Source organism: Monodelphis domestica, chromosome 3 (assembly GCF_027887165.1).
Source record: "Monodelphis domestica isolate mMonDom1 chromosome 3, mMonDom1.pri, whole genome shotgun sequence".
Lineage (NCBI taxonomy): Eukaryota > Metazoa > Chordata > Mammalia > Didelphimorphia > Didelphidae > Monodelphis > Monodelphis domestica.
Window position 1 is genome coordinate 286509525 of NC_077229.1, and position 24972 is coordinate 286534496.

General features: G+C 35.6%; 1 protein-coding gene across 1 annotated transcript in view; it reads left to right on the top strand.

Moving 5' to 3' along the window:
* Positions 1-373: 373 nt before the first annotated feature.
* The window catches only part of DSG1 (desmoglein 1), a 46922-nt gene continuing 22323 nt past the window's right edge, over positions 374-24972 (top strand). Inside the window, exons 1-6 of the mRNA XM_007487207.2 lie at positions 374-646; positions 15641-15682; positions 15956-16087; positions 17346-17501; positions 18310-18454; positions 21375-21541. Coding sequence (XP_007487269.2) covers positions 599-646; positions 15641-15682; positions 15956-16087; positions 17346-17501; positions 18310-18454; positions 21375-21541 — 690 coding nt within the window. The 5' untranslated portion in view covers positions 374-598. The remainder of the gene's footprint in view (positions 647-15640; positions 15683-15955; positions 16088-17345; positions 17502-18309; positions 18455-21374; positions 21542-24972) is intronic.

Here is a 24972-nt window from a genome sequence, read left to right on the forward strand (position 1 = left end):
ACTTAACCATGATCTTAGCAAATACATGACTCCTCCAGCTTGTACTTTCTCCAAGTTCACTCGAGTCAAAGTTGATAATTTCTCCCTGTGATCTGAAGCTTTGATTATGTAGTCACCAGAATATCCACCTTGCCTATAATCTAAATGTAGACCATGTTTTCCTTTTCTTGGGATGAGGAGAGATATTGGTAGGGAGGGAGTGGTCCATTTTTATCCTGTCTAGGTTTTGAATCATTTTAAAATTGTTTCACTTTGAAAACCTCCTGAGAAGGAGAGAACTTCAGTGCCCTACAGAGAATTCCTTCCAAGCTAAAAGGGTGTGTCTCATAGCTTTTACCTGGGAGCAATAATGATCTTGTCAGGCATTTCTGTGAGACCAGCCCAGGATTTTGGGGTGGGGATCCTGACTGGTTATACGTACCTTCAGTCCTTCCTTCAGAGGAAGGCAGAAACATCTCAAAGCCTGCATGTAAGAACATCTACCGAGACCTTTTTTTTTTTTTCAATTAGGCTCCAGAAGAGGGGGGGTGAGAAGGAAAAGAAACAGAAATCAAAAATATAACTCCCTGAGACTTGGATGTAAAAACAATCGGAAGCGATGGACTGGTTCCTGTACAGAACCGCTGCTGTTCTGCTCATTTTAGGGGTAAGTAGATACAATTTTTAAATAATTAAAAGCTGTCCTCTAGTGAGACCAATTGTGTAAAAGAGAACTTAATGCTATAGTCTAAACTAACAGTTTATATTAATGACTGGGATGATTTTTATAAGCCACATTTGCAAATTAAAGTTTTTTTCTCTTTAAGTTTGTGCCAATTCCTCAATCAGAGGCCAGTCTTTCATTTTACACCTCAAGATAATAACATACCAAAGACATGTTGCATTTTGAAAATTCTTTGCAGTGTTTAACATTTTGAATGGTTGATGTTTTGAATACTGTTGTAGGTGAAACTTTTCAATTATAAAAGCACTAGCATTCTCTTCTTTCTCATTCTCTCTGTGGTCTGTCTGTCTCTGTCTCTGTCTATCTGTCTGTCTGTCTCTCTTTCTCTCTCTTTCTCTCTCCTGACTCTTTTGCTTTCCCTATTTCCTCCCCCTTGCCACAACCTGAGGATAATACATTGCCAAATCTTATACAACTAAAGAAATAAAACAGGATTAATCCATGCTGTAAAAGCATATGACTATCGCAACTATAAAATGAGCAGGCTTGATAAGATGTACCCTAAGACCCCTTCCAGGTGTAAATCCCTCAATTCTAATTACTCTCCCTGAGCCTCAGTATGGTGAGAGCATAGTCATGATACTTGCCTAGATTTTCTCGAAAGTCGGTGTTTCCTAGGGGGAGGGAGGGGAGTGATTTTGTTACATTTGGTGGTTACAGTAAAAAATGACAGTTCAGAAGATTTGTAAGTGACGTGGCATGTGAAAGAACTGTTATAATTAAAGAGTAATTGTATAATTATTACCATGACTTTTCTCACCAGTGGAAGGTCAGTTTGGCTTAGTGGAAAGGTATTGGGCTTGGGATCAGCTGATCTTGGCTCAAGTAATTGAGGTGCTCATTTATTTTCTTTGTGACATTGAGAAAGACATTGAACTTGAGTTTGCTCATCTGCAAAATAAGAATAATACCAATACTATCTGTCTCCCAAAGTTGTTGTGAGGATTGCCCTTTAGAAATTTTAAAGCTCTATAAATGGGAACTACTGTTATTATATCCTACTTCCAATATCCATGAGCCCTAGGGCAATTCATCACACTTCCATAGGCCTCAGTTTCCCTCTTCATCAAATAAAGAAGTTGAATTGGAGCCTCTGAGATCTCTTCTAGCTCTAGACGAATGGTCCTGTGTTCCTAATACCTGAAGGTGAAAAATTGTTGGTCAGAATGTTACTCTAGACAAAAATGTTGAAAATTATTAAGTATATTAGACTATCAGAAAATCATGAAAATGGAGAATCAGAGACCTCCTCAGCAACTATGTACTCTAAACACTTTAATTAATTGAAAAACAGATCGTTGTTTTTTTCAAAACTTGGGGAAATGGAATAGTCCTTTCAAAGTTATAAGAGCAATAATTTTCATAGAAAAATTTTATGTATAACACAACATTTAAATTCTACACAAAAAAAAACATGTTTCAATCTTTATAGAGAGTGTTAACAATAATTTATTGGGAATTTTGTCAATGAAAAAGATGGTATATTCTACATTTATTTCATCCTTTGAAAACTGAAGCAAAAACAGTATCTTTCACTGAAAGTTTAATGTAATCCCAAAAGGCAGGTGCCAGCTAAATTATCCTTGAACTTGGCAGGATACAGTGTTTTGGTTCATATTTGTTTCTACTTGCTTTACTTAGGTTTGGAATGTTGGTTCTGTATAATAACAAGTTAGGTGTCTGATTCAATGAATGGTGGTTAGCTAAAATGGAGTTGATGGATTAAACTGAACTACAACTTGAGTGAATTTAACTAGAAATGAACCTCCTGAGCTGGTAGCATTGTTTCTTTAAATTTAAAACACACTAAGCATCAGTCTCATTTCATTGCTTTTTCATAGAACTTTTGGATTCATTAATGGAGGAGAGGGAAAGGGAAGTCCCTCAAACTCCCAACATCCCTCACATTATGATCTTACAGCAGCTGCTGGTGCAGTGGATAGAGTGCTGAAGTCAGGAAGACTTGAATTCAAATATGGCCTCAGACATTTAGTACCTGAGTGACCCTGGGCAAGCTTGTTTTGCCTTAGTTTCCTTAAATGTAAAATGGGGACAATAATAGCACTTACCTTTCAGAGTTATTATGAAGATCAAGTGAGATAATATTTGTAAAAAGCACTTAACACAATGCCTGACACTTAGTAGGCATAGCATAAATGCTTATTTCCTTCCCCTTAAATGATACTATATGAATGGGCAATAAATACAGGTATCAAGAATTAGCATAAAATAGTTTCTTTTCATATGACCAAATATTTCTCCCTCTACTTCCATGCAAATTCAATTCAATTTATTTTCCATCATGCATATAATTAATTAAATTTTGTTTTCAGCCTTTTCAATACTAAATTTCACAACTCCATTGATGCTTATTTTTTATTTGTGGTTTTTGTTTCCACTCATAAAATCTCCCTGCTAATTTAATAGTCCTTTTAAAAAATCAGTCTCCCAGAATCACAAGCCCTCTGCATTATTCTTATGAGGGGAGAGGCTTTCAGAGCTCAATGAATCTGACCAGTTTTTACCTTTCATTTATGTTCAGCCCAACAAACTTCAATTAAGCAGGTTGGATCTAGAAAACTATGACAGGTGCTCAGAGAGTGCAATATTGAGATAAGGCTTGGCCCTACCCTCATGTTCTACTTGGCAATAATGACTTTTTTCTTCATACCCTTTTCTTATATTTTCTGAAAGTAATTTATCTGAGAAGAGTTTAATCTTTCCCCTGGTGTCAATCTGGAAATAAATTATTTTCCTTCTTAACTTTTGAGTAGTTTCAAAACATTTTGATCTTATTATTTTACTTAGCTTCATTTATTTTTATATGTATTTATATATATATATATATATATTTATACACAATTTTACATATACATGTATCATTTCACTTAGTAGTAAAGCTGCTTGGAAGTAGTAAGTGAGTGCTTAGGCATAAATTCAGTGGTTACTTGAAACAGTGCTACAAAATATTCTGGATAGCTAGGTGCCACATGGATAGTATGTTGGGGCAGAAGTCAGGAAGATTCATCTTCCTGCCTTCAAATCTAGCCTCAGATACTTACTATTTGTGTAATCTTGGATGAGTCACTTAATCCTATTTGCCTCGATTTTCTCCTCTGTATAATGGACTGGAAAAGGAGATGGCAAATCTCTCTAGTATCTTTACCAAGAAAACGTCTTTACAAAAAGTCAGACATGATTAAAAAATGACTGAATGACACAAAATATTCCAATGAATGAGAACAGATAAATGAAAATGGCCTGGCAACCTATCTAAAGTGCTTTAGATGTTTAAATTTAGATGGTGGTCAGTATGATAATTGTTCCTACAAATTTTCTGATTCTTACCTTCGTATTCTCCTGAATAACAGAATAAAGAAATATGAATCTATCTTTATACTGTTGCAAGGATATTACAGAAATTGCTGTGATTTCTTCCCCACTTAAAAACATTTCTCAAGATGAGCAATATTGCTTCCATGATCATCTTTCATGGGATATGGATTGCTCACCTTTTCAAAGGCTTATTTTATTGTTGGCTCAGCTCATTTATAGCACCAGGAGCATCAAAGACAGTTTCCACTCTTTGGGGAAAAAAGGAAATCTGACATAGAGAGCCCAGAACAGCTCACTTTAGAGGCAGAGAAAAATTCACAAGAGGCAAGAAAAGCTCAGCATAGAAGTTCAAGTCTGCAAACATTTACTAAATTCATATTCAAGGCAGGTTACAAAGCTCACTCTGACAATAGACCAACAATCCCATGCTCAAGGACTAAAAAAAATGAAGGCAAACCCCAAAGAAATGATCAAGTAGTAGTCCAATAAATCCAATCTTCCCTCTCTTTCATGGAGATTTTTTTTTATTTTTATGAGAATTTGTGTTTGTTAGTAATACGGAGTTCATCTTCTGTTGACTGAGAAGTTTGTATTCATAAACAGGGAGTATTAAAACTTCCAGTGGATGGATATGCAGGTGGGGAAGGGTGTGGTATGATAAGTGTGGGAGGGACCCAAAAGAGCCAGTTGAATATCTGCAGACCTAATGATTTTTTTTGTAAATAACTTGCAAGTTTCCATCTACAATGAACCAATTCAAATCAATGCAGAACTCAAGATCTGACTACACAAAGGCCATTTTTTTCAATATAAATAAAAAAGAAAATATTTCTAACTGTAGGGAAAAAAAAAAGACTGTTTCCTGGGTGTTAAACATGCTAATCTATAAAGAATGAAGACTGCTTATCAGTTTAGTACCAGCTCAAGCTTTAGATGATATTTCGCCATCTGGAAAATTGTGTTCTAGTCTGAGTTCTTCATATCTGTTAAGCAACTTTGAAAATTTTTCTAGATTCAAATGATAGAAAGGACCCAATTTTTCAAACAATTTGGGTTGCCAAGTTCACTTTTCCTGGAATATTTCTTAGTATTGATATCAAAATAATTAAAAATACAAATGCCTTCACTTCCCTTAATCTTAGCACAATCTGATGCCTAAAAGAGGAAATTGAAAACTGTCAACAGTAGAGCAGGCTGGCTGAGAAGCAAAATGAATGTGGCATGATACCATAGGTTTAGAGATGTGAGAGACCTTGTCCATTCTCTTGGCTGTCCACTTCTAATTTAATTAATTAAGAATTCACTAAGAATTCAGCTCATTGATAACACTAGGAGTATCAAAGATGGTTTCCATTCTTGGGGGCTGGGGGGATCTGACATAGAGAAGCCAGAACAACTGACTTTAAAGACAGAAAAAAATTCACAAAAGGCAAGAAAAACTCATCAGAGAAGTTCAAATCAACAAAAATTCACAAAGCACACTGACAAGCACCGTGCTAGCTATGGGACATAAAAAGATTTTTTTTTTAAATAGTGAAATAGTATCTGCCTTGAAAGGGTTTATAATCTATTGGGGGTGGGGCAGTTCATACACATATAACATTAGAAAAAATACAAGGTAATTTCAGGGAGCAAGTGCTAGCAACTGAGGGTGAGATTTAGGGAGTAGAGGGGGAGGGAGTGGAAAAATCTGATTCAGAAAATGGTACCCTAGCTGAGTTCTGAAGGAAACTAAGGATTCTAAGAGGTGGAGGTAAGAAGGATGTGCATTCCCAAAATGGTGGATCATCTATGCAACCTAAGTAAAGACAGCTTTGTATGAGAAACATCCAAAAGGTCTGTTTAGCTGTCACATGAAGGGTGTGAATGGATGTAATCTAATAATAACCCTGGCAAATAGGATGGGGCCAGGTTTTGAAGTCTAAACAAAGTTAGAGAGAGGAGACACTGAAGTTTATGAGCCATAGAGTGAAAATGTGAACTATCTGCCCAGTTGCATATGGACCACATTGATAGATTATAAAAATGTCATGCATATTCAAAATATGTTGCAAAAAGCAGAGGTAGAATGTCAATGGGAATACAATGTCAATCTATTTCAGCACAGTTATTTCCATTTCCACAGGGCTCATACAAACTTTTCTATCTTATTTCAAATGAAAAGTTAACATGCCTTATTTTTTTAAATTTCATTTTCAAATGAGAAATGAGTGCAGGCTTTTTCATCAGTAATGCCACTATGGAATCTTTCCAATTCGATTCAAGAAACATTTGTTAAATTCTTCTTATATAAAATAGAAGCCATGGTGCTAAGTGTTGGAGAGGGTGCAAAGTTTGCTTGCAGCATAATCCCTTCTACCTTAGAACACTGAATTGAGTAAAGAGATCTGGCACATAAAAAAATTACTCTCCTACAAATTGCCATTCATTTTAAGTGGAATTCTAAGGAAGTGTTGTATGAGGCCCATGTGTAAAAAGGAGAATAAAAGAGTGGGGACTGCTTCCCCGAAAAAAATAGCATTTGAATCAGATTTCATTGGATATTAGAAACTCAGCAGTTAGGGCAGTAAGCAATGCTGAGGCAAGATGGTGGAGAGTGAGGAGTCCTAAGCATGAGCTCTGGCATTGCCAAAGGCCCAGAGATAGGAAATTGCAGGGCAAATTCAGGGGACAGAAAACATTCCATTTTGACTGAAGTTATAAGATACAAGGAGTCTAGAAAAATAGAGAGCTCCTAGATAGTGGGTGGCATTATTTGGAGTAGTTCCAGAGTCCAATGTGGTGCTTTGCCTATCCTGGGCACTAAAACAAAATCTGCTACAAGTGGACAGATTAATTCAAGCAGCAACAACATTATCATTCTGGAGCTCCAGGCCCTGGGACAATCTGACAAAACGTCTGCCTTTTACTCAGCCATTTTCCAGGCTTGGAAATCTCCCTCTGCCTCTTAGAATTCCTTATTTCTTTCAGAATTCTGCTCAAGTAGCATCATCTACCCATAGCTTTTCCTGATCCTCCCCCCAAGTGACCAGTGCCAGGAGAGTCCCTCTAAAACACTTTACCTTGTATTTAGTGTATGCGTGTATTTATATATATACATGTGTTTATTCATAGATATTCATATATAATAAACGATCAAGTTATATGTAATATAATATGCATATATTGTATGTACATATAATATACATGTGTATTCCTAGATATTTATACATATATAAATATGTTGTATCAAAACTACATATAATATATACAATGTATACACATAGTATCCATGTATATTCATATTCATATATTCATGTATATAAACATATTGTGGATATATAATATATGTAATATATATAACACATACATATGATATACATTATATTCATAGAAAATCATAGATATTTGTGTATACATAAATATAATATGCATGTGTATTCATAGATTTTCATATATTCATGCATTTATAATTATTAAATGGTTATATACTATACATAGATAATACATACATATAATATACATGTAATAATTAAATTTAAGAGACTGGACCCTAGAATTTTATAAAGTTTGTTAGAATCACTTGGATTGGTAAAAGGAATTTATAGCCTAATCTAACTACCATGTGAGTGGCGTCAGCATGGCCTCCCACAGCCACCTTCTTGCCCGGTCACCAGAGATGGAGAGTCTTACTTCCTTGTCTTAAAGCTTTTAACCTCCCTCTCACTTTTGGGCCAAATCCTGAATCATGTCTAAATCAAAGTCAGTGTGGCACAACCCACGGGAGCCCTTCACACATATATAATGCATATTCACAGATATTCATATTATGTAAATATCATATCACATCATATAGGTATATAATATGTATATGTGTAATATATAACCTACATATATAATTATATAGTGCATACATATAATATACATGTGTTTATAGATATTCTGCTATATATATGTATATATGTATAATATAATATCTATAATTATATACTACACATATACATGTGGGTGTTTATAGATATTCTGCTATATTCATGTAGGTATGCATACATGTATAATATAATATATAACATAATTAAATATAAATATAAACATAATTAAATAATAAATTTCACGCTTATAGTATACATGCATAATTATAGATATTCAGCTAGGTCTGTGTCTATTTATACACATGTAATGTACTATATAATATACTTATATGATATATACATATATACATTTATAATATATAAAGATACATATATTATGCATATGTGTTCACCGATATTAATGTACATTCATGTATATACATAATATGTGCATATTGTATATATGCATAATATAATAATAAAATATATACATATTCATGAATGTGTAATATACACATATACACATATGATATAGCATGTATACACATTGTTCTTCTTGATAGATTATAAGTTCTTTAAAAGCAGGAATTGTTTTATTTATGTCTTTGTAATAATAAAAAGAGCAATAGTGAACATTTATATAGCACTTTAAGATTTGCAAAGTGTTTTGAGAATATCTCATTTTGCCCTCACAATAGCTTAGTGAGTGAGGCAAGGGCTACTATTATAAAACCCATTTTACAGATGATGAAGCTAAATCTAAAAAAAAAAAAAAGCTTAGTGATTTGACCAGCTAATAAGTGTCTAGGGTAAGAATAGGTGTCTAAGGCAGAATTTGAACACAAAACTCCCTCACACCCAAACCTGCCCAGGTTTATCCCCAGTGTCTATCCCCAGTCCCTGGCACATAGTAGGTGCTCACTAAATGCGTATTGGATTATTGTCAAGGAAATAAAGATTTGTACTTTTAGTGCTGGTGTCCCTGTGAGGACTACTGCCAGTCTAAGCTTGGCCAGAAAGACTGTTAGATAAGCTAAAACTTACTTCACATCCAAGAAATGTCCCTTAAATGTCTCTGTCCATTTTGCCATTATGACAATGATCCTTTCAGGAAACATACTCTACTCAGCTTGGGTCATCAATGAACAAACAAGGTATAGGTCCTGGAGACATTCTACTCTCTGAGACAACTTGCTCCCTGTGCCCCAGAAGGAATCCCTGAATGGGCAGATGCCTCAAGATGCTGTGGCACTCGTGGGGCCAGTCAGGAACATGGCAGAAATGACCTATTTTAACTTTATTAACTTAGAAACTGCCTTTGCACAACTTAAGGATGTCTGAGGTTCATAAGTAGACTATGAGACTTAAATCATAGGCTTCTGGGTCAAAAGACAAGAATTGAAAACCATGACCCTTTATTTGTTATTCAAGGCAACAAATTATTTTGCACAAACTTTAATCCAGTTTAACATTTGAATAATAATCACCTAAAAATGAACACAACATAATTTCATTAGAGTCAGATATTCACCATCACATCCAAAGCAGTATAAAGGACAATATAAAACACACACACACACACACACACACACACACACACATATATTCTTAGTAATTAATCAGGAAAGATTCTATGACAAAATTTCAGTCATTAACAAGTCTTTTTTGTAATTTTGTTCAAAGAAATTAATCCTTTTTCATTTAATAAATTGAAAATGCATCCACTCAAGGAAACTGCTTAAGGAATGCAAAAAATGAAAGGAGTATACACTATAGTACATACAATAGTAATACATATTTTCAGTATACTTTCCCCACAACAACTCTTCAAGAAAGGTAGTATAACTTTTCATCTCCCTTTGCCAATAAGGAAACTGAGGTGTACAGAAGTTAAGGGACTTGTCCAAGGTCAATCAGTTAGTTTCAGAAATAGGACTTGAAATCAAATCTGAACACAGGACAGAGTTTGTTCCACAGCAACATCCTTTTCTTTCCCAGTGAATAGACAGAAAAAGTTCTTTATTATCTGATGATAGTCCCCCTTCTAAACCACCCCTGTACATTTTTTATAAATAGAATTAATCTCAGAAGGAATGTTTTTACTAAAGATAGAGAGAAAAAGAAATGCTTTGAGGAGGGGTCTCTCCCACCCCACTGTGTTGAAGAGTGTACAGAGGAGAATTCAGGACAACTATAGTTTCATTGAATATAATATTAAGGCTATGCAAGGAATCTTAAATATCATCTTATCCAATTGCCTCATTATACAGTGGAGGAAACTTGCCCAGAGACATTAAATGAGATCAAACAGCCACTTAATGACAGAGTCAGGAATAGAACCCATAGTTTCCTTGTCCACTGTTGTCCTTACAGCACATTGCCTTCAAGTCTTAATGGTGAATTCATAAGAATACCAACTATGCCATTTTAGTAGAAAAGGAGTCACTTTTTAGTAGAAAAGAGGCATGAAATACCAAATAAATGAATGAATGGAAGGAAAGAAACAAGCATTTATTAAATGCTTACTATGTGTCTGGTATTGTGCTAAGTGCTTTGAAAGTATTATCTCAGGGGCAGCTGGGCTACTCAGTGGGTTGAGGTTCAAATGTGACTTCAGACACTTTCTAACTGTGTGACCCTGAGCAAGTCACTTAAGCCCCATTGCCTTCACCTTACCCCTCTTCTGTCTAGCAACCAAGACACAGTATTTATTCTAAAATGAAAGTCAAGGAAAAGAAAGAAAAAGAGAGTAAGAAAGAGAAAGGGAGGGAGGGAGGAGAGGAGGGAGGGAGGAAGGAAGGAAGGGAGGGAGGAAGGAAGGAAGGAAGGAAGGAAGGAAGGAAGGAAGGAAGGAAGGAAGGAAGGAAGGAAGGAAGGAAGGAAGGAAGGAAGGAAGGAAGGAAGGAAGGAAAAGGAGGGAGGGAAGGAGGGAAGGAAGGAAGGAGGGAAGGAGGGAAGGAAGGAAGGAAGGAAGGAAGGAGGGAAGGAGGGAAGGAGGGAAGGAAGGAGGGAAGGAGGGAAGGAAGGAAGGAAGGAAGGAGGGAAGGGAAACAAATAAGAAACTAAAAAAGAAACAAAGAAATAAAGAATCTCATTTGATACTTGAAACAACCCTGAAGCCAACAGAAGTTAAATGATTTGCCCAGTATCGGACAGCTAGGAAGTATCTAAGGCCAGATATTACCTAGAATGAAATGGAAATGTTCGAGATTAAACCATACTCCTATGATTCAAAAACTAACTCTGGACTGTAATACTGGCTTTGTGAGATCTTATCTTACAGAATGGAAAGCATCATTTTCTTTGATGTGTTTCCAACCAAGAAATGACAGTGATATGGAGAAACTGGCTATTGACTCAAAAGAACGAGTAATACATTTAAATAAGCCAAGTAGATGTGATATTTTGCATTGCATAAGAAGATACTTTGGGGAGGAGGTTGCCTTTTGGTGGCGAGGGCAGACCTGTAACTTCTTGATTGTGGGAATCTGCTGGCGTAGAAACTCTCTGTTGCCAATGAAGACAGGTAATTCCTCTCTAATTTATAGTTTTAGACAGCTGCTCAGGGGCAATGAAAAGATAAATCACTTACCCATGGTCACACAGCTAGTACATATTGAAGGCAGAACTCAAACTCAGATCTTTCTGCCTGTGAGGTCAGCCTTATATCCATTGTACCATAATTTCCCTTAGCTAGATATTTTATTTTTTTACTAAATTTCATTGTCTTGGTTTTGATATAAAAGGGTTAGACTGTGAAAATATAAACGTAAATTTGGGATTTGGAATTCGCACATGGAGCTTCATATTATTTTTGTGGGGTTAAATTATGGGAATTTTAATAGGATGGATACATTTTAAGACATCTTTTCAAGTTATTCTTATATGTCTCTCATAAAAAAGAAAACTGGATACATTATAAATAAATGCAATCTTCTCTTCATTATATCCATTTAAAGGAAATGCCATTGGATGTAGTTTAGAAATTTTTATCAAATTTTATCAAATTATATCAAAAGTTGTGATAATAGTAGCTGATGTCTTATAGTACTTTAAGACTTACAAAATAATTTTCCTGCATTATTTAATTTTATTCCGAGAATAATTCTGGAGCAAAACTACTATAGAAATTCTATTCCCATTTTACAGTGGAGAAATTGAGACATTTAATTGAAGTCAGTTGCTCATGTTATAAGGTTAGTAAATTGGAAATGAGATTCCATCCCAGGTCTCTCTTCATTCCAAGTCATGTCCTTTCCGCTAGCCCCACACAATTTATAGTATGAATATATCTGTTGTCTTGTTGTGCATAAAAATTGTAAAAGTCCACATAACCAAATGTTAATTGTATATTACCAACAAATATATCATACAAATGAGAAATTGTAGTATCAGTTTTATATTATATCTTGAGTACATGACTATGAGCCTATATCTACAGAGCACAGATGAGGAAGATAACAATTACTTGCTTGTTGATCAATACTGACAGCATAACATGAGGGTGTAGATACTGAGCTCTGTCTAATCCCATAACCCTTTCATGGGAAAAATATGACATCGATTCAAAGACCTGAGATGATTACTGAGTCATCTAGTATAGTCATCCAAGAGAAACACCATCTACCCACTAGCCACTTGACTGTAGAAAGAAAGGTACACTGTAGATAAAAGGTGGGCATACAGTTCTATTACTATGAAGAAATGTCTCCCAAACAGACAAAGTAATGTATAGTTCCACCCCCACAGGTGAGGTAAAAAGGAAAGGTTGGGCCAAGGCAACAGAGGCCACAAGAAGTACTATTTCTGGGGCAGCTAGAGAGGATAAAAGTGCCAGCCTGGGTTCAACTATGGTTTCAGACTCTTTCAAGGGAGGAAGGAAGGAAGGAAAGAAGGAAGGAAGGAAGGAAGGAAGGAAGGAAGGAAGGAAGGAAGGAAGGAAGAAAGGAAGGAAGGAAGGAAGGAAGGAAGGAAGGAAGGAAGGAAGGAAGGAAGGAAGGAAGGAAGGAAGGAAGGAAGGAAGGAAGGAAGGAAGGAAGGAAGGAAGGAAGGAAGGAAGGAAGGAAGGAAGGAAGGAAGGAAGGAAAGAAGGAAGAAAGGAAGGAAGGAAGGAAGAAAGAAAGGAAGGAAGGAATGTTGTAGATTCTATCCAGTGCTTAAAATGATCATTCACTAGATCTAAGATCCAGTAGCTGTATATAATACTGGACACCTCTCTTATCCTACTTTATATCTCTTTTCTTTACCTATAAAAGGATACTAAAATATAAACCTTCTGTAGTTAACAGGGATGCTGGGAGGTTAGATTCTATCTGTAAAAGAGCTTTGAATTCTAAATGAAAATGATCATGTCAATTGTAGTTGGCTTTATTTTTCACCTTTTGATTTAGTAATTTAAATGAAAAGGTTTCTGTGTCTGTTTATACAAAAGAAGAAACATAAGGACTTTAAAGTGTACTTGACTACAGTAGATCCTGTCATTGTTCTACTGAGTTTGGCCCATTAGCAAATACTCTTTCTTGTAGACTCAGTTCTTCCATACCAAATGCATTATTTCAGTGTTGGCTTAGTGACCTGAAGGATTCTTTACACTTCAGGACAAATGTTTCATTGATACTCAAAGAGTAGTTTGCCCCTGTCAAAATCTGTTCCAGAACACAAAAAAAACTTCCAGGAGATGAAGCCACTCTGTCTTAGAAACAGGAAGTGCCTTAATTGATTTGAATAACAGTCAACCTTAATGGTGAATACCATTCATTTGCAACATAGGTCAAGGAATTTCTGATAAGAAAATCTGTCACATCTAAAACTAAAAGGATCATTTTATTAACCAGACAGAAATATGTTTCCACTTAAATGTGTTTTTGAATTAAGAATTATTTTCAACATTAAAAAAGTGTTGACTAATATGGAAATTTGTTTTGCATGACTTCATAGTCATAATGAATTTTTAATGTCTTGCCCTCTCAATGTATTGGGGAGATAGAGCATTTGAAACTGAAAAATAAAGTGAAATTGAATGGAAAATTAATAAATGAATGTAGCCTTAGAGATACTACAGTATGGTATGAAATATTAAAATTGAAGTCAATTACATGGAGTCATTTGGAGCGGTTTATATTTTCTTTTAACCCATGTTAATGTAATTTTCACATTCCATTGGTCAACCTTAAATCTAGCCTAATGTGAGAAAAGTTTTTATTACTTACCATCATGACTATCTCCCTATTAAATATACAGAAAACTGTGGTTCTCTGCATCTACAGAAAATGTTTTGGAAAAATGATTTAAAAATTAAATGCTTAATCTATTTAAATTTCTTCAAATTGCTGTATTTGTGCTTATCCTGTTCCAAGTGGACTTCAAAGAGAAGCTCAACACTTCATATTGGTTCTTCATAAAACAAATGTTTGCCATTAGAGAAGATAATGCTGCTCATATAGAGGATCTGGCTGCAGGCTTAGAAGAAGCTGAGGAACACTGGGAGAAAACAGATGCTTGTAGTGAAGGGGAAATGGCTAGGATTGGGTCTAATTTTGTTCTATGCATTATATAAGTTTAGAGTTCAAGGTAAATTAAATTAAGGATTAAGATCAAGCAGTGTTATCTGCTGAACTAGAATAACTGCCTCATCTAAGGGAAAGGACAAGAAGAACTGGCTCACCCAGATCAACATTTCCCCACATTCTTTTAATCACTGTTCCTTTCTGATTCTTAGCACAATTATAATGTCTGCTTTCTCCTATTTTTTGGAGCTTGTCTATTAAGTAAAGATGAGTGTACTTAGTGAAAAGGGCAAGTATCAGAAACAGGATCAAGGAAATTACTTAAAATTTGAAGAATTCAGTTAAGAATTCATCTCTATCTTTCAAAATATACATTTTCCTTGTCATCTGAATTGTACCTCAAATTGTATAGAACCTGTCTTCTCTGATCTCTCCTTTGCCCACATCAGACTTTGCCTTTGATTATGCATCTCTGCCTTATGCACATACCCCACATTTTCATGCCAATTGAATATTAGCTCCTAGAGGGCATAATACTATGCTGTTATTCATTTTTGGATTCCCAACATATCTAGTAGTGCCCAGAAATTCAGTTCAACACCACAGGCATTTGTTAAATTTGAAAAAGACCCATGTAAGACAATAACAGCTAGACCAAAGGCACTTAACAAATGTTCATTGAACTGAATTTGCTGAGTGTATTTATAAGTGCTCTCTCCTTTGTCTTCCTGATCAATATCTTGTTTTCACTCTTTTTTAGAATGAATTTTAAAATCAGGCTTCTGCCTAGTTATATAACTAAGGTACCACACAGATTCCTGGACTGTATCTAGAAATTTTTGTATATATAATACAATAGTTTTATTATATATTTCTACCAATTTCATACATTATGCAACATTTTTATTACATAGTACCACTAAATATCATTTAGTGACTTCAAGGGGGGGTCCAATTTCCTAAGTTGTACAAGATTTAGTAAAGGCAGAGCAGAAGCTGAATTCAAAAAAGGACATAATTTGTATTGGCACATATTCCTATTTATTGGTAACATCAGAACACCAAACAACATGTACTTGTATCTTATTAGGACAATGTGTGGCAAAACTAGTAGCAAAGAGAAGACAGAGATGGGGGATGAAAAGAAGTAAAAGGCTAAATGTAAAGGAATTGAAGGTAAAGATGTGTATTCTAAAACTAGATAATCAAAAGTAATTACTTAATTTGTTTGGTTTGGTTTCTAGGTGGTGGTGGTGGTGGAGATTAACAGTGAATTTCGAGTTCAGGTAAAATATGAAATATTTTTTATAAAATTGTACCAAAATGAAAGATAATTAAACTTTAAAATTCACATGTATATGTCGATTTACATGAAAGTCAAATTTACTTAATCATCAGAATAAGTATAACTAAAGTGAACAGTTTATCAAAGGAATGTAATCAATTTGGCATTATCCTCTATTTCTGAAAGTGGAATTAATACTTAATGAATGTATATTGTGAATAAAAATGAGTGCATGAAGACAGAATTATAGAACCTATAACTCTTTCTACTCAAGGTAAGAGACTATAACAGCAAAAATGGCACTGTAAAATGGCATTCCATCAGAAGGCAAAAGCGGGAATGGATCAAATTTGCAGCAGCTTGTCGAGAAGGTGAAGATAACTCCAAGAGGAACCCAATTGCTAAAGTAAGTGGCAGCCACAGCAATAGGATAAATACTGAGACGCTGAGTTGATCAATCTTGAAATTAGTGAAGTAAGAACCCTTTAAAGATTTCCTGAACCCAATTCACTGCAAGGCTATAAATCCATAAGAGAAATTATTAGAAGAGGTATGTGATAACTCACATCATCCACTAGGGATTATGATAGCTTTAAAAAAATCAATCAGAGGTCTGAAAATTATTTCATATACACAGAATTGTGTTGCCAGTGATTTTATCAAATAATGTTTCTATTAAAATCATTAATATTAATGTTCAATCTACTCAATAGACATTTAAATTATGACTGTTTTAAAATGTGTTAGAATTGAATTTAGGAATGTTTTTGGCCTTCTTGTAATTAAAATTCCCTTCCCCCTAACCCATCTTCCCTGTCTCTTTTCTCCCTGACACAATCCTCATATGAAATTCAATCAATATTATTTTGTCCCTAGTCCCAATATATCTTGTCTTTCACTAAACTTGTTCTTGTTCCTCATTAGTAGGGGATGAGAATAGGCTAGTCTAGCTTCCTTCCATTCTCAGAAACTAGGAGCAATTTTGCTAGATCTTTTCTCTTCATGGTTGGAATTGACATATTCTCCTCCTACAATCCAATATCTTCAGAAATTTTCCTTCTATGAGTGTGAGTCAGGCAGTTCATGAAGCCTTCTGGCCAGAACACTGGGAAAGAGGACCCACACTTATGGCTGACTGTATTGCATACAGATATATTTGTTTGAGTAATGATTTGCCTCATCCTTTTATTATACCATTGATCATCATTGCAATGTTCACTGTAATGACCAGTCTGACAGACAACAGTGTTTCTTGTTGTTCAGTCATTTCAATTGTGTCCAACTCTTCATGACCCCATTTTTGATAGGGTCTTAGAAAAGATTCTAGAGCAGTTTACCATTTCCTTCTTCAGATCATTTTTTACAGATGAAGAAACTGAGTTAAACAGGGTTAAGTGACTTGCCCAAAATCACTCAGCTATTATCTGAGGCCAAATTTGAACTTTTATAGTTGGGTCTTCCTGATTCCAAGCCCAGTGCTCTAACCACTGTTCCAATTAGCTGACCCTACAGTTGTTTATTTTTTTAAATTACTTTCAACTTGTTGCCAAGGGACTAGATGGAAATCACATTCAATGATTGTCAAGAGAGTCAGTATTTGGATATTAAAGGCAGAATTGCTAATTCTATTTGATGTCATATGTTTTCTGTATCTCTTACTATAGATTCACTCAGACTGTGCCAAAGACCAGGAAATTACATATCGCATTTCTGGAGTGGGAATTGATCAGCCCCCTTATGGAGTCTTTATTGTTAATCCCAAAACGGGTGAAATTAATATAACATCAATAGTTGATAGAGAGATCACCCCATATTTCATCGTAAGTATTTCCTCTCTTCGTATGTGAAACCAACTTTCTGTTAGTCATTCATGGGAAACCTTAAGTCAGACTGAGGCATGTGGCAGGTTTGATCAATTAATGAGTTTTTATTGTCTGTCATCTATGCTACTTTTCTTAATTCTGTGAATGATTTTTTCACCAAACATTCTATGTGTTGTTCAAAGGGGTTTAGAAGATTATTTGAGAGTAGGAAATGGTTTACCCTCTTATAAAAACAGCCAGTAAGAAACAATAGATCACTTTATATAATAAAGAGTTTTATAGTTATAGAAATCATTTCTTTTTATCTTCACAACAACCCAAGGAGGTATCACTATGTTCATTTTACAGATGAAGGAATTAGCGCTCAGAGAAGTTAAATAATCATACTGCTAGAGGGTCAATGCCTTCTAAACAAAGAAAGATGAATGACTTCCTTTATCCTAAAACTATAGACTATAGATTTAGAGACTTGAAGTAGAGGATGATAAGGGAGAGGAAAGGTGCTTGTTCCCCTCATTTTTAAGTGCAATTGAAGATATTGGTTCTGAAAGAGACAGACAGAGAGAGACAGAGACAGACAAAGACAGAGATAGAGACTGAGACTGAGACAGAGAGAGGAGGGACAGAGAGAGACAGAGACCAAGAGAGATAGAGGGAGAGGGAAAGAGACAGAGACAGAGAGACAGAGACAGAGGAGGAGAGACAGAGAGACAGAGAGACAGAGAGGGGGAGAGAGAGAGATTTCTACCACTGTTTGGAGTATCTTTTCATGTTCAGCATGGCATGTGTCTTCCTGTTCTCCTAGATCTATTGCCGAGCTCTGAATAAGCAAGGTCAAGATATGGAAAGGATTCTAGAGCTCAGGGTCAGAGTTCTAGATATAAATGACAATCCACCAGTATTTTCAATGACTGAATTTGTGGGAAGTATAGAAGAAAATAGTTTTGCAAGTAAGTACCTTTCACTTTGAAATATTCTACCAATATGCTTTTATTGTTTATGGAAACACCAGGTACTATTATGTCACATAATCATGGAAACACAAAATCTCAAGGTTGGAAGGGACTTCATAGGCCATCTTATATAATCCATACCTGACCTCAAATATCCTCTGTTATAATAATAATAACTGACAACTTCAACCATGTAAGGCACTTTACTTGTATATTATTTCATTTAGTCCTCACCATAAAGTAAGTACTAAAAGTTTTAATATTTCCAATTTCCAGATAGGACAACTGAAGTTAACAGAGATTAAAAGTCATAGGAGTATATTGGTATTATCTATGAAGCACTTAGAAATTAGGTCTCTGACTAGGAATCCACCCTTCTAACAATTATACTATATGTTGGTCATGCAACCTTCGGTTAAAGAACTCCTATGAGAGGAAATCCACCATGCCTACCCAAGGGGCAACCCATTTCATTCTGATACAGCTTTAATAGGGCTGTCAAAAAATGTTAAGGAAGAACTTACTCACACCGAACCTCAATCTGCTTCTGCAATTACAAAATATGATTTCCAGTTTTGCTCTCTGAGACTAAGCCAGATAACTTTTTAAAAAATGTAAACCTTCGCCTTCTATCTTAGAATCAATATTGAATTATTTCAATAATCAATACTGAGTATTAGTTCCAAGTCAGATGAGGAGTAAGGGCTAGGCAACTGGTGTTAAGTAACTTGCCCAGGGTTACACAGCTAGGAAGTTTCTAAAGCCAGGTTTTTTTAAGCACCTACCTTCTGCCTTAGAATCAATGCCACGTATTGATTCCAAAACAGAAGAATAGTGAGGACCAGGCAATGGAAGTTGGGACTTGCCCAGGGTCATACCTGGGAAGTGTCCGGGATCAGATTTGAACCCAGGACCTCCTATCTTTAGGTCTGATTCTCAATCTACTGAGCTATCCAGGTGATCAGATTTGAATCCAGGACCTCCTGTCTCTAGGTCTGGCTCTCTAACACCTAGCTTCCCCTAAGCCAGACAAGTCTAATCCCTATTCTGCATTATAGCCTTGCAGCATTTAAAAGCTCTCAGCTATCTACTTCAACCCCCCTCATCCTCTGACACTGCACAGGTAGTACCACTACCCTATCAAAGACCCTCATCACCGCCCTCCTGGCTGGTGGCCCCGCCCTACCTTAAGTGTCTCTTTATGCCAGACCATCATGCCAGATTCAGCGATCAAACTGATCTTCTTAAAGCATAGAAGTAATCATGTTACCCACTTATTTATTTCCAGTGGCTCTCTTTTACCTCCAGAGTAAACTATAAAATCATCTGTTTGGCTTTTAAAACCCTTTGCAACCCAGTCTGTTCCTACCTTTTCAGTTTTCTTAAATCTTACCATCTCTCCATGTGCTCTTTGATCCAATGACACTGGAGTCCTTGGCTATTCCTCCCACATTATACACTTCATCTCTCAACTTGGAGTAGTTTTACTGGAAGTTCCCGTCCCTGGAATTCTCCCCTTCCTCATCTCTACCTCCTGGCTTCCTTCAAGCCTCAGCTAAAATTCCACCTAATTCAAAAAGACTTTCCAGATCTCTCTAAATTCTAGTGCCTTCCCCCATTGATTATATCCAATTTATCCCATATATATATATATGGTTTTTACATTGTTCACCTGTTGTCTCCTTCTTTAGACTATGAACTCCTCAAGAGCAGGAATTGTCTTTTCCCTCTCTTGTATTCCCTAAGTAGAGTGCCCAGCACATAATCAGTGATTAGTAAATGTTTCTTGACTGACTGCCTGATTTCAGTATTTAAAAAAATAAAACAAAAAAACTCAACATTTTGTACAAGGGTGTACTCCTTCTGTAGACCAAATTATCCCAACTCTCCCCCACCTTTAGAGACACTCTTCATGAATTTCTTTGGCCAAAAGCAGCCTTCTTCTAATTAGCCAGTCTGAATCTAACTAAGCTGCTTCTCAGACCACCCTCCCCCCCAAAAGAAGAACAATCCATCTTTAGAATCACAATTGACGCTTTTCCAGATCATTTGTACTCTGCAAGAAAAGCATTCGAGGACCCAAGTTTATCTCCAAACTACCATAATGCATCATTGGTTTAGGCTTGTAATGGACCACACAAATGATTATAATACTTTCCCTCTACATTCCCAAGACAGTCTTTCTACCATTGAGAAAATAAAGGCAAAAAGAACATGACAGAATCAGGGGAAAAAAATAGTGTCATCTTTCTTTTATTTTTAAAGTTATCAAAGAGGCACTTAGGTGGCTCAGTGGCTAGAGAACCAAGTCTGGAGTCAAACACTTCCTAGCTGTGTGATCCTGGGCAAGTCACTTAACCCCAAATGCCTTGTCCTTACCCCTCTTGTACCTTAGAACCTGTACTTTGCATCTATTCCAAGATAGAAGGTAAGGATTTTGTTTTCTTTTTTTAATAAATCAAATAAAGTTATCAAAACTGAAGAGATCTGAGGCCTGATAAGTAAAGGGGTAAAGGGAAGGAAGAACTGCTTACTAAGGAGTAGACAACTTTATTAGCTCATGATTATAATACCTAGCATCTATATAAAGTTGGAAAAGAACTTTACAAATGCTGTCTTATTTGGTCTTCGCAATAACCCTCGGAAGTAGGTGCTATTATTTTCCTCATTTTACAGATGAGGACAAACAGAACTTAAGTGACTTGCCCTTGGTCATTGTGGGAAGCCAAATTTGAACTCAGGACTCCATCCACTTTGAAATCTAGCTGAATAGATCACAAGCATCTAGGCAGAACTGAAAAGGCATTGCTTACATCATGCCAATAAGCACACCTGGCATATGAAGGCTAAAGAAAAACCTTATCTGAGGAGGAAAGTTCTTCATGCAACCCAGTTATCAATTTCCTTTACCTCCTAGACACTCTGGTGATGGTGATAAATGCTACTGATGCTGATGAACCAAATAACCTGAATTCCAAAATCGCTTTCAAAATTGTAAGCCAGGAGCCTGCAGATTCACCAATGTTTCTTATGAACAGATATACAGGAGAAATTCGCACCATGAATGCTTTTCTGGACCGAGAGGTAAGATTGTTGTTGTTGCTGTTGCTAAGTGTTATTTCTGTTGCTATTATTTGAAAGGGTGCTTAATGCTAACAGTTTAGTCAAAGAGTTACAAACAGGAGGAAGAAAAAATGTTCTACTGGAAATATAATTTATATAGTTCCTAGTGTTTGTGAAGCACTTTACAAATATCTCATCTGATTCTCACGACAATCCTGGGAGTCAGGTGCTACTGCTATCCACATTCATATTGATGAAATTGAGCCAAACAGAAGTTAAATGCCTTTTCTAAAGTCATACAATTAGTTATGTTTCTGAGGCCAGTTTTGAACTGTGATTTCCTAGCCTATCTCTCTACTCTATTGCCTACCTGGTACACCACCTTCATATCAATAGGTTCCTTTCATTTAATATGTTCCTTTAAAAAGAAGAAAAGAAAAGATATCAAGAATTTTTTTTTCAGTTTTTTACTTATTACTTCAGTTATTTTTACTTTTTTATTATAGAGAGATAATGTGTATCACTACAAAAGACCACAGTTAGAAGACCTGGATTTAAATAAAGGCTTAATCTGGGAAACCTTGGACAAATTATTTAATTTCTCCAGACTTCAATTTCCTTTAATGAGACATTCATTATGGATGTCTCTATATAATGTTTCTAAGGTTCTTTCCAGCTTAAGAAAACTTGATTTTGAATAATAATATAATGTCAAAAAATCTTAAGGTAAATAATTACTTGAATGAAAAATAGAGTTAACCACTTTTAAATAGGGTTACCTGAAAGTGTTCTTAAAGCATGAATTAAAGAATCTGAGAGCTGGAAAGAAGTTTATAAATCTCCCCGCCCCTAATCAATCCCATTATCTGGTAATGGGTCCCAGAGAGACTAAGTGACTAATCTGAAGTGATATAGCTTCTTTACAGGACTAGGACATTAACATGACTGAAAGAATGAACAAAAAAGCACTGTGTGCAAGTCACTGTGGTAAGCTCTAAGGTTACAAAGAAAAAAAATAAGACATTCCCTACATTCCAGGAGTTCATGACCTAATGGTGGAGATAACCCATATTGGAAGTTTCAGTAGCAAATCATATAGAAAGATCCCATGGCCTTCGAACAACAGAGGCAAGGCAGATGGTAACATAGCTGGTTTGCTATCATTTATACTGATAGACAACTAGGTGGTACAGTGGATAGAGTAGCAACCCTGAAGTTAGGAACATTGATGCCCCTGAGCTCAAATCTAGCCTCAGACATATACTAGCTGTGTGACCCTGGGCAAGTCATATAACCTTGTTTGCCTCAGTTTCTTCCTTTGTATCATGAGCTTGAAATGGTAAACTAGTGTCTTTGCCTATAAAATCCCAAATCGGGTCATAAAGAGTCAGACATGACTGGAGTAACCAAACAATAAAAAACACTAATGAAACCGTGTCTATTTCTGATTTTGAACCATTTCATAGAGCCAAGAACTATGATAATGAAAACTCTTTTTTCTGGGTTTGATTCAAAAGCTATGATTATTGAGGAAATGAGAACTTTAGCACTTGCAGGAATAGTTTTAGTTTTCAGGTTCCTTCTTCAGCAGGGTTGCTTCCTGTAATTATGACTATGAAATCTAAACTGGAAATAGGACTCATGGTCTGGAAGTCTCTGACATGCTCAGGACACTTGTGATCAGTTGATTTTGGTGGCAACAAGGAAGATAAGATTTTTCTTCCCAGGATTTATCCCTTCAGAGAGAGCCATGGGACTGTAAGATAAATTGTCTGGGTTAGTAGAAGCAGAAAGGGAGTACTACTGCCCCAAGATATGTTAAAAATGATTTTTATTCATCTTAATACAACTTCTTCAGAAGCACACGTTTTGTGTAAAGTAAAACATACTTCATTAACTTCAGGTTTTCACTAGTATTAGTGGGAATTACTATAGTTCTACTGATAGTCAAACCAATTTCTATTTTTTAGCTATATAACAATCTAAGTAAAATAAATAAACATTTAATCTTTTCAGGTTGAATATTAGATATAAATGATAGAGAACCAGAAGAAGATTTTCAGCACATTGGGAAGATTTATGGAAAGAATAGCATAGGGTGAGAAAGGGTGTGGGATTATAATCTGCAACCGTAGAAAGTGTGATCACTTTTAAGATCATTTTTGATCTCGAGTTCATTACGTGATCTATTTAAGAGAATTAATTATTCATTGAGATTTAATCATTTTAATTAATTAGCATTACTAACTAAGCACTAAGTAATTAAGATCATAATGTCATCAATTTAAGAATTCTAAATTTATCAAAGGGTCCATGAAATCAAGATGTTATTTCCAAAATCTGATAATAATTCTTGAGAAGAGAGTAGTGTCACCAAAAAAGAAAAAAGCAAGTATATCCAGGAAGTGAAGAAGAGACATATAGTCAACAATGTCAAACACAGCAATAGGTCAAAAGAGATTAAAAAGGAAAGAATATCAGATTTGATAATTAAGAGATCAGTGGTAACTTTAGAAAGAACTGTTTCAGGTGAATGATGAAGTCAGAAGCTAGACTGCAAAGATCTGAAGAGTAAATAAGAAGAAAGGAAATTAAGACAACTGGAGGGGTTTTTTCCCATAGATTTGAGTGAGAAAGGAGGAAATAGAGGACAAAAGCCTGAAGGGAATGATAAGCATTAGTTAAAAATGTTTTCAGGATGGGAGAAATCTGGGAATGTTTGAAGGTAATAGGGAAAGAATGAGAGATTACTGCGAGATTCCAAGTTTAGAGAAAAAGATGATCCAGGATGCAAACTTCTAGAGAAGACAAGAGGGAACAGATTTAAATGTAAAAGGTTTAGCCTTGGCAAGGGGAAGTGATTCATTTTTGTTGGATAAGAAAGTGGAAAAAAAAGGTCAAGGGATTTTTGAGATGAGAAGAATGCTGATGGAAGAAATTGAGATCAAATGACCTCAACTTTTTTTTAGTTAAGTAAGAGGCAAAGTCCTCAGGTTAGAAGATGGGGAAGTGACATGGGAGGCTTCAAAAGGCAAGAGAAAGTTTGAGACAGCTTCTGTTGAAAGTGAAATTGAGAATGTTAGGAAGGAATAAAAAGACTGTCTTGCTGCAATGAAAGTCCATTGAGTAGAAAAGTTAATTGTGTTCATTTCAAAAGAAGAAAACTTACTCAATAAAGGAGGAAAAGGAAGATCCTTGAAGCAACCATAGAGAGCAAAGGATATTCTGAGTCCCTGTCCAAAATGAATCAGGTTGGAAGGGGAGTCAGGTAGTCTTCTCCTCAGGTACAGCCAGGACTACAAAAGACAGCTATGCAAAAGCACAGAAGTGGAGGAAGAAATGCCAAATTCACCCTGAACAAGTAATGTAGATTGCTGAAGTGAAGTGCAAGGTAGTTTGTAGTCAGATAGGAAAGGTATTTAAAGACCAAGTTGTAAAACCTACATTTTATT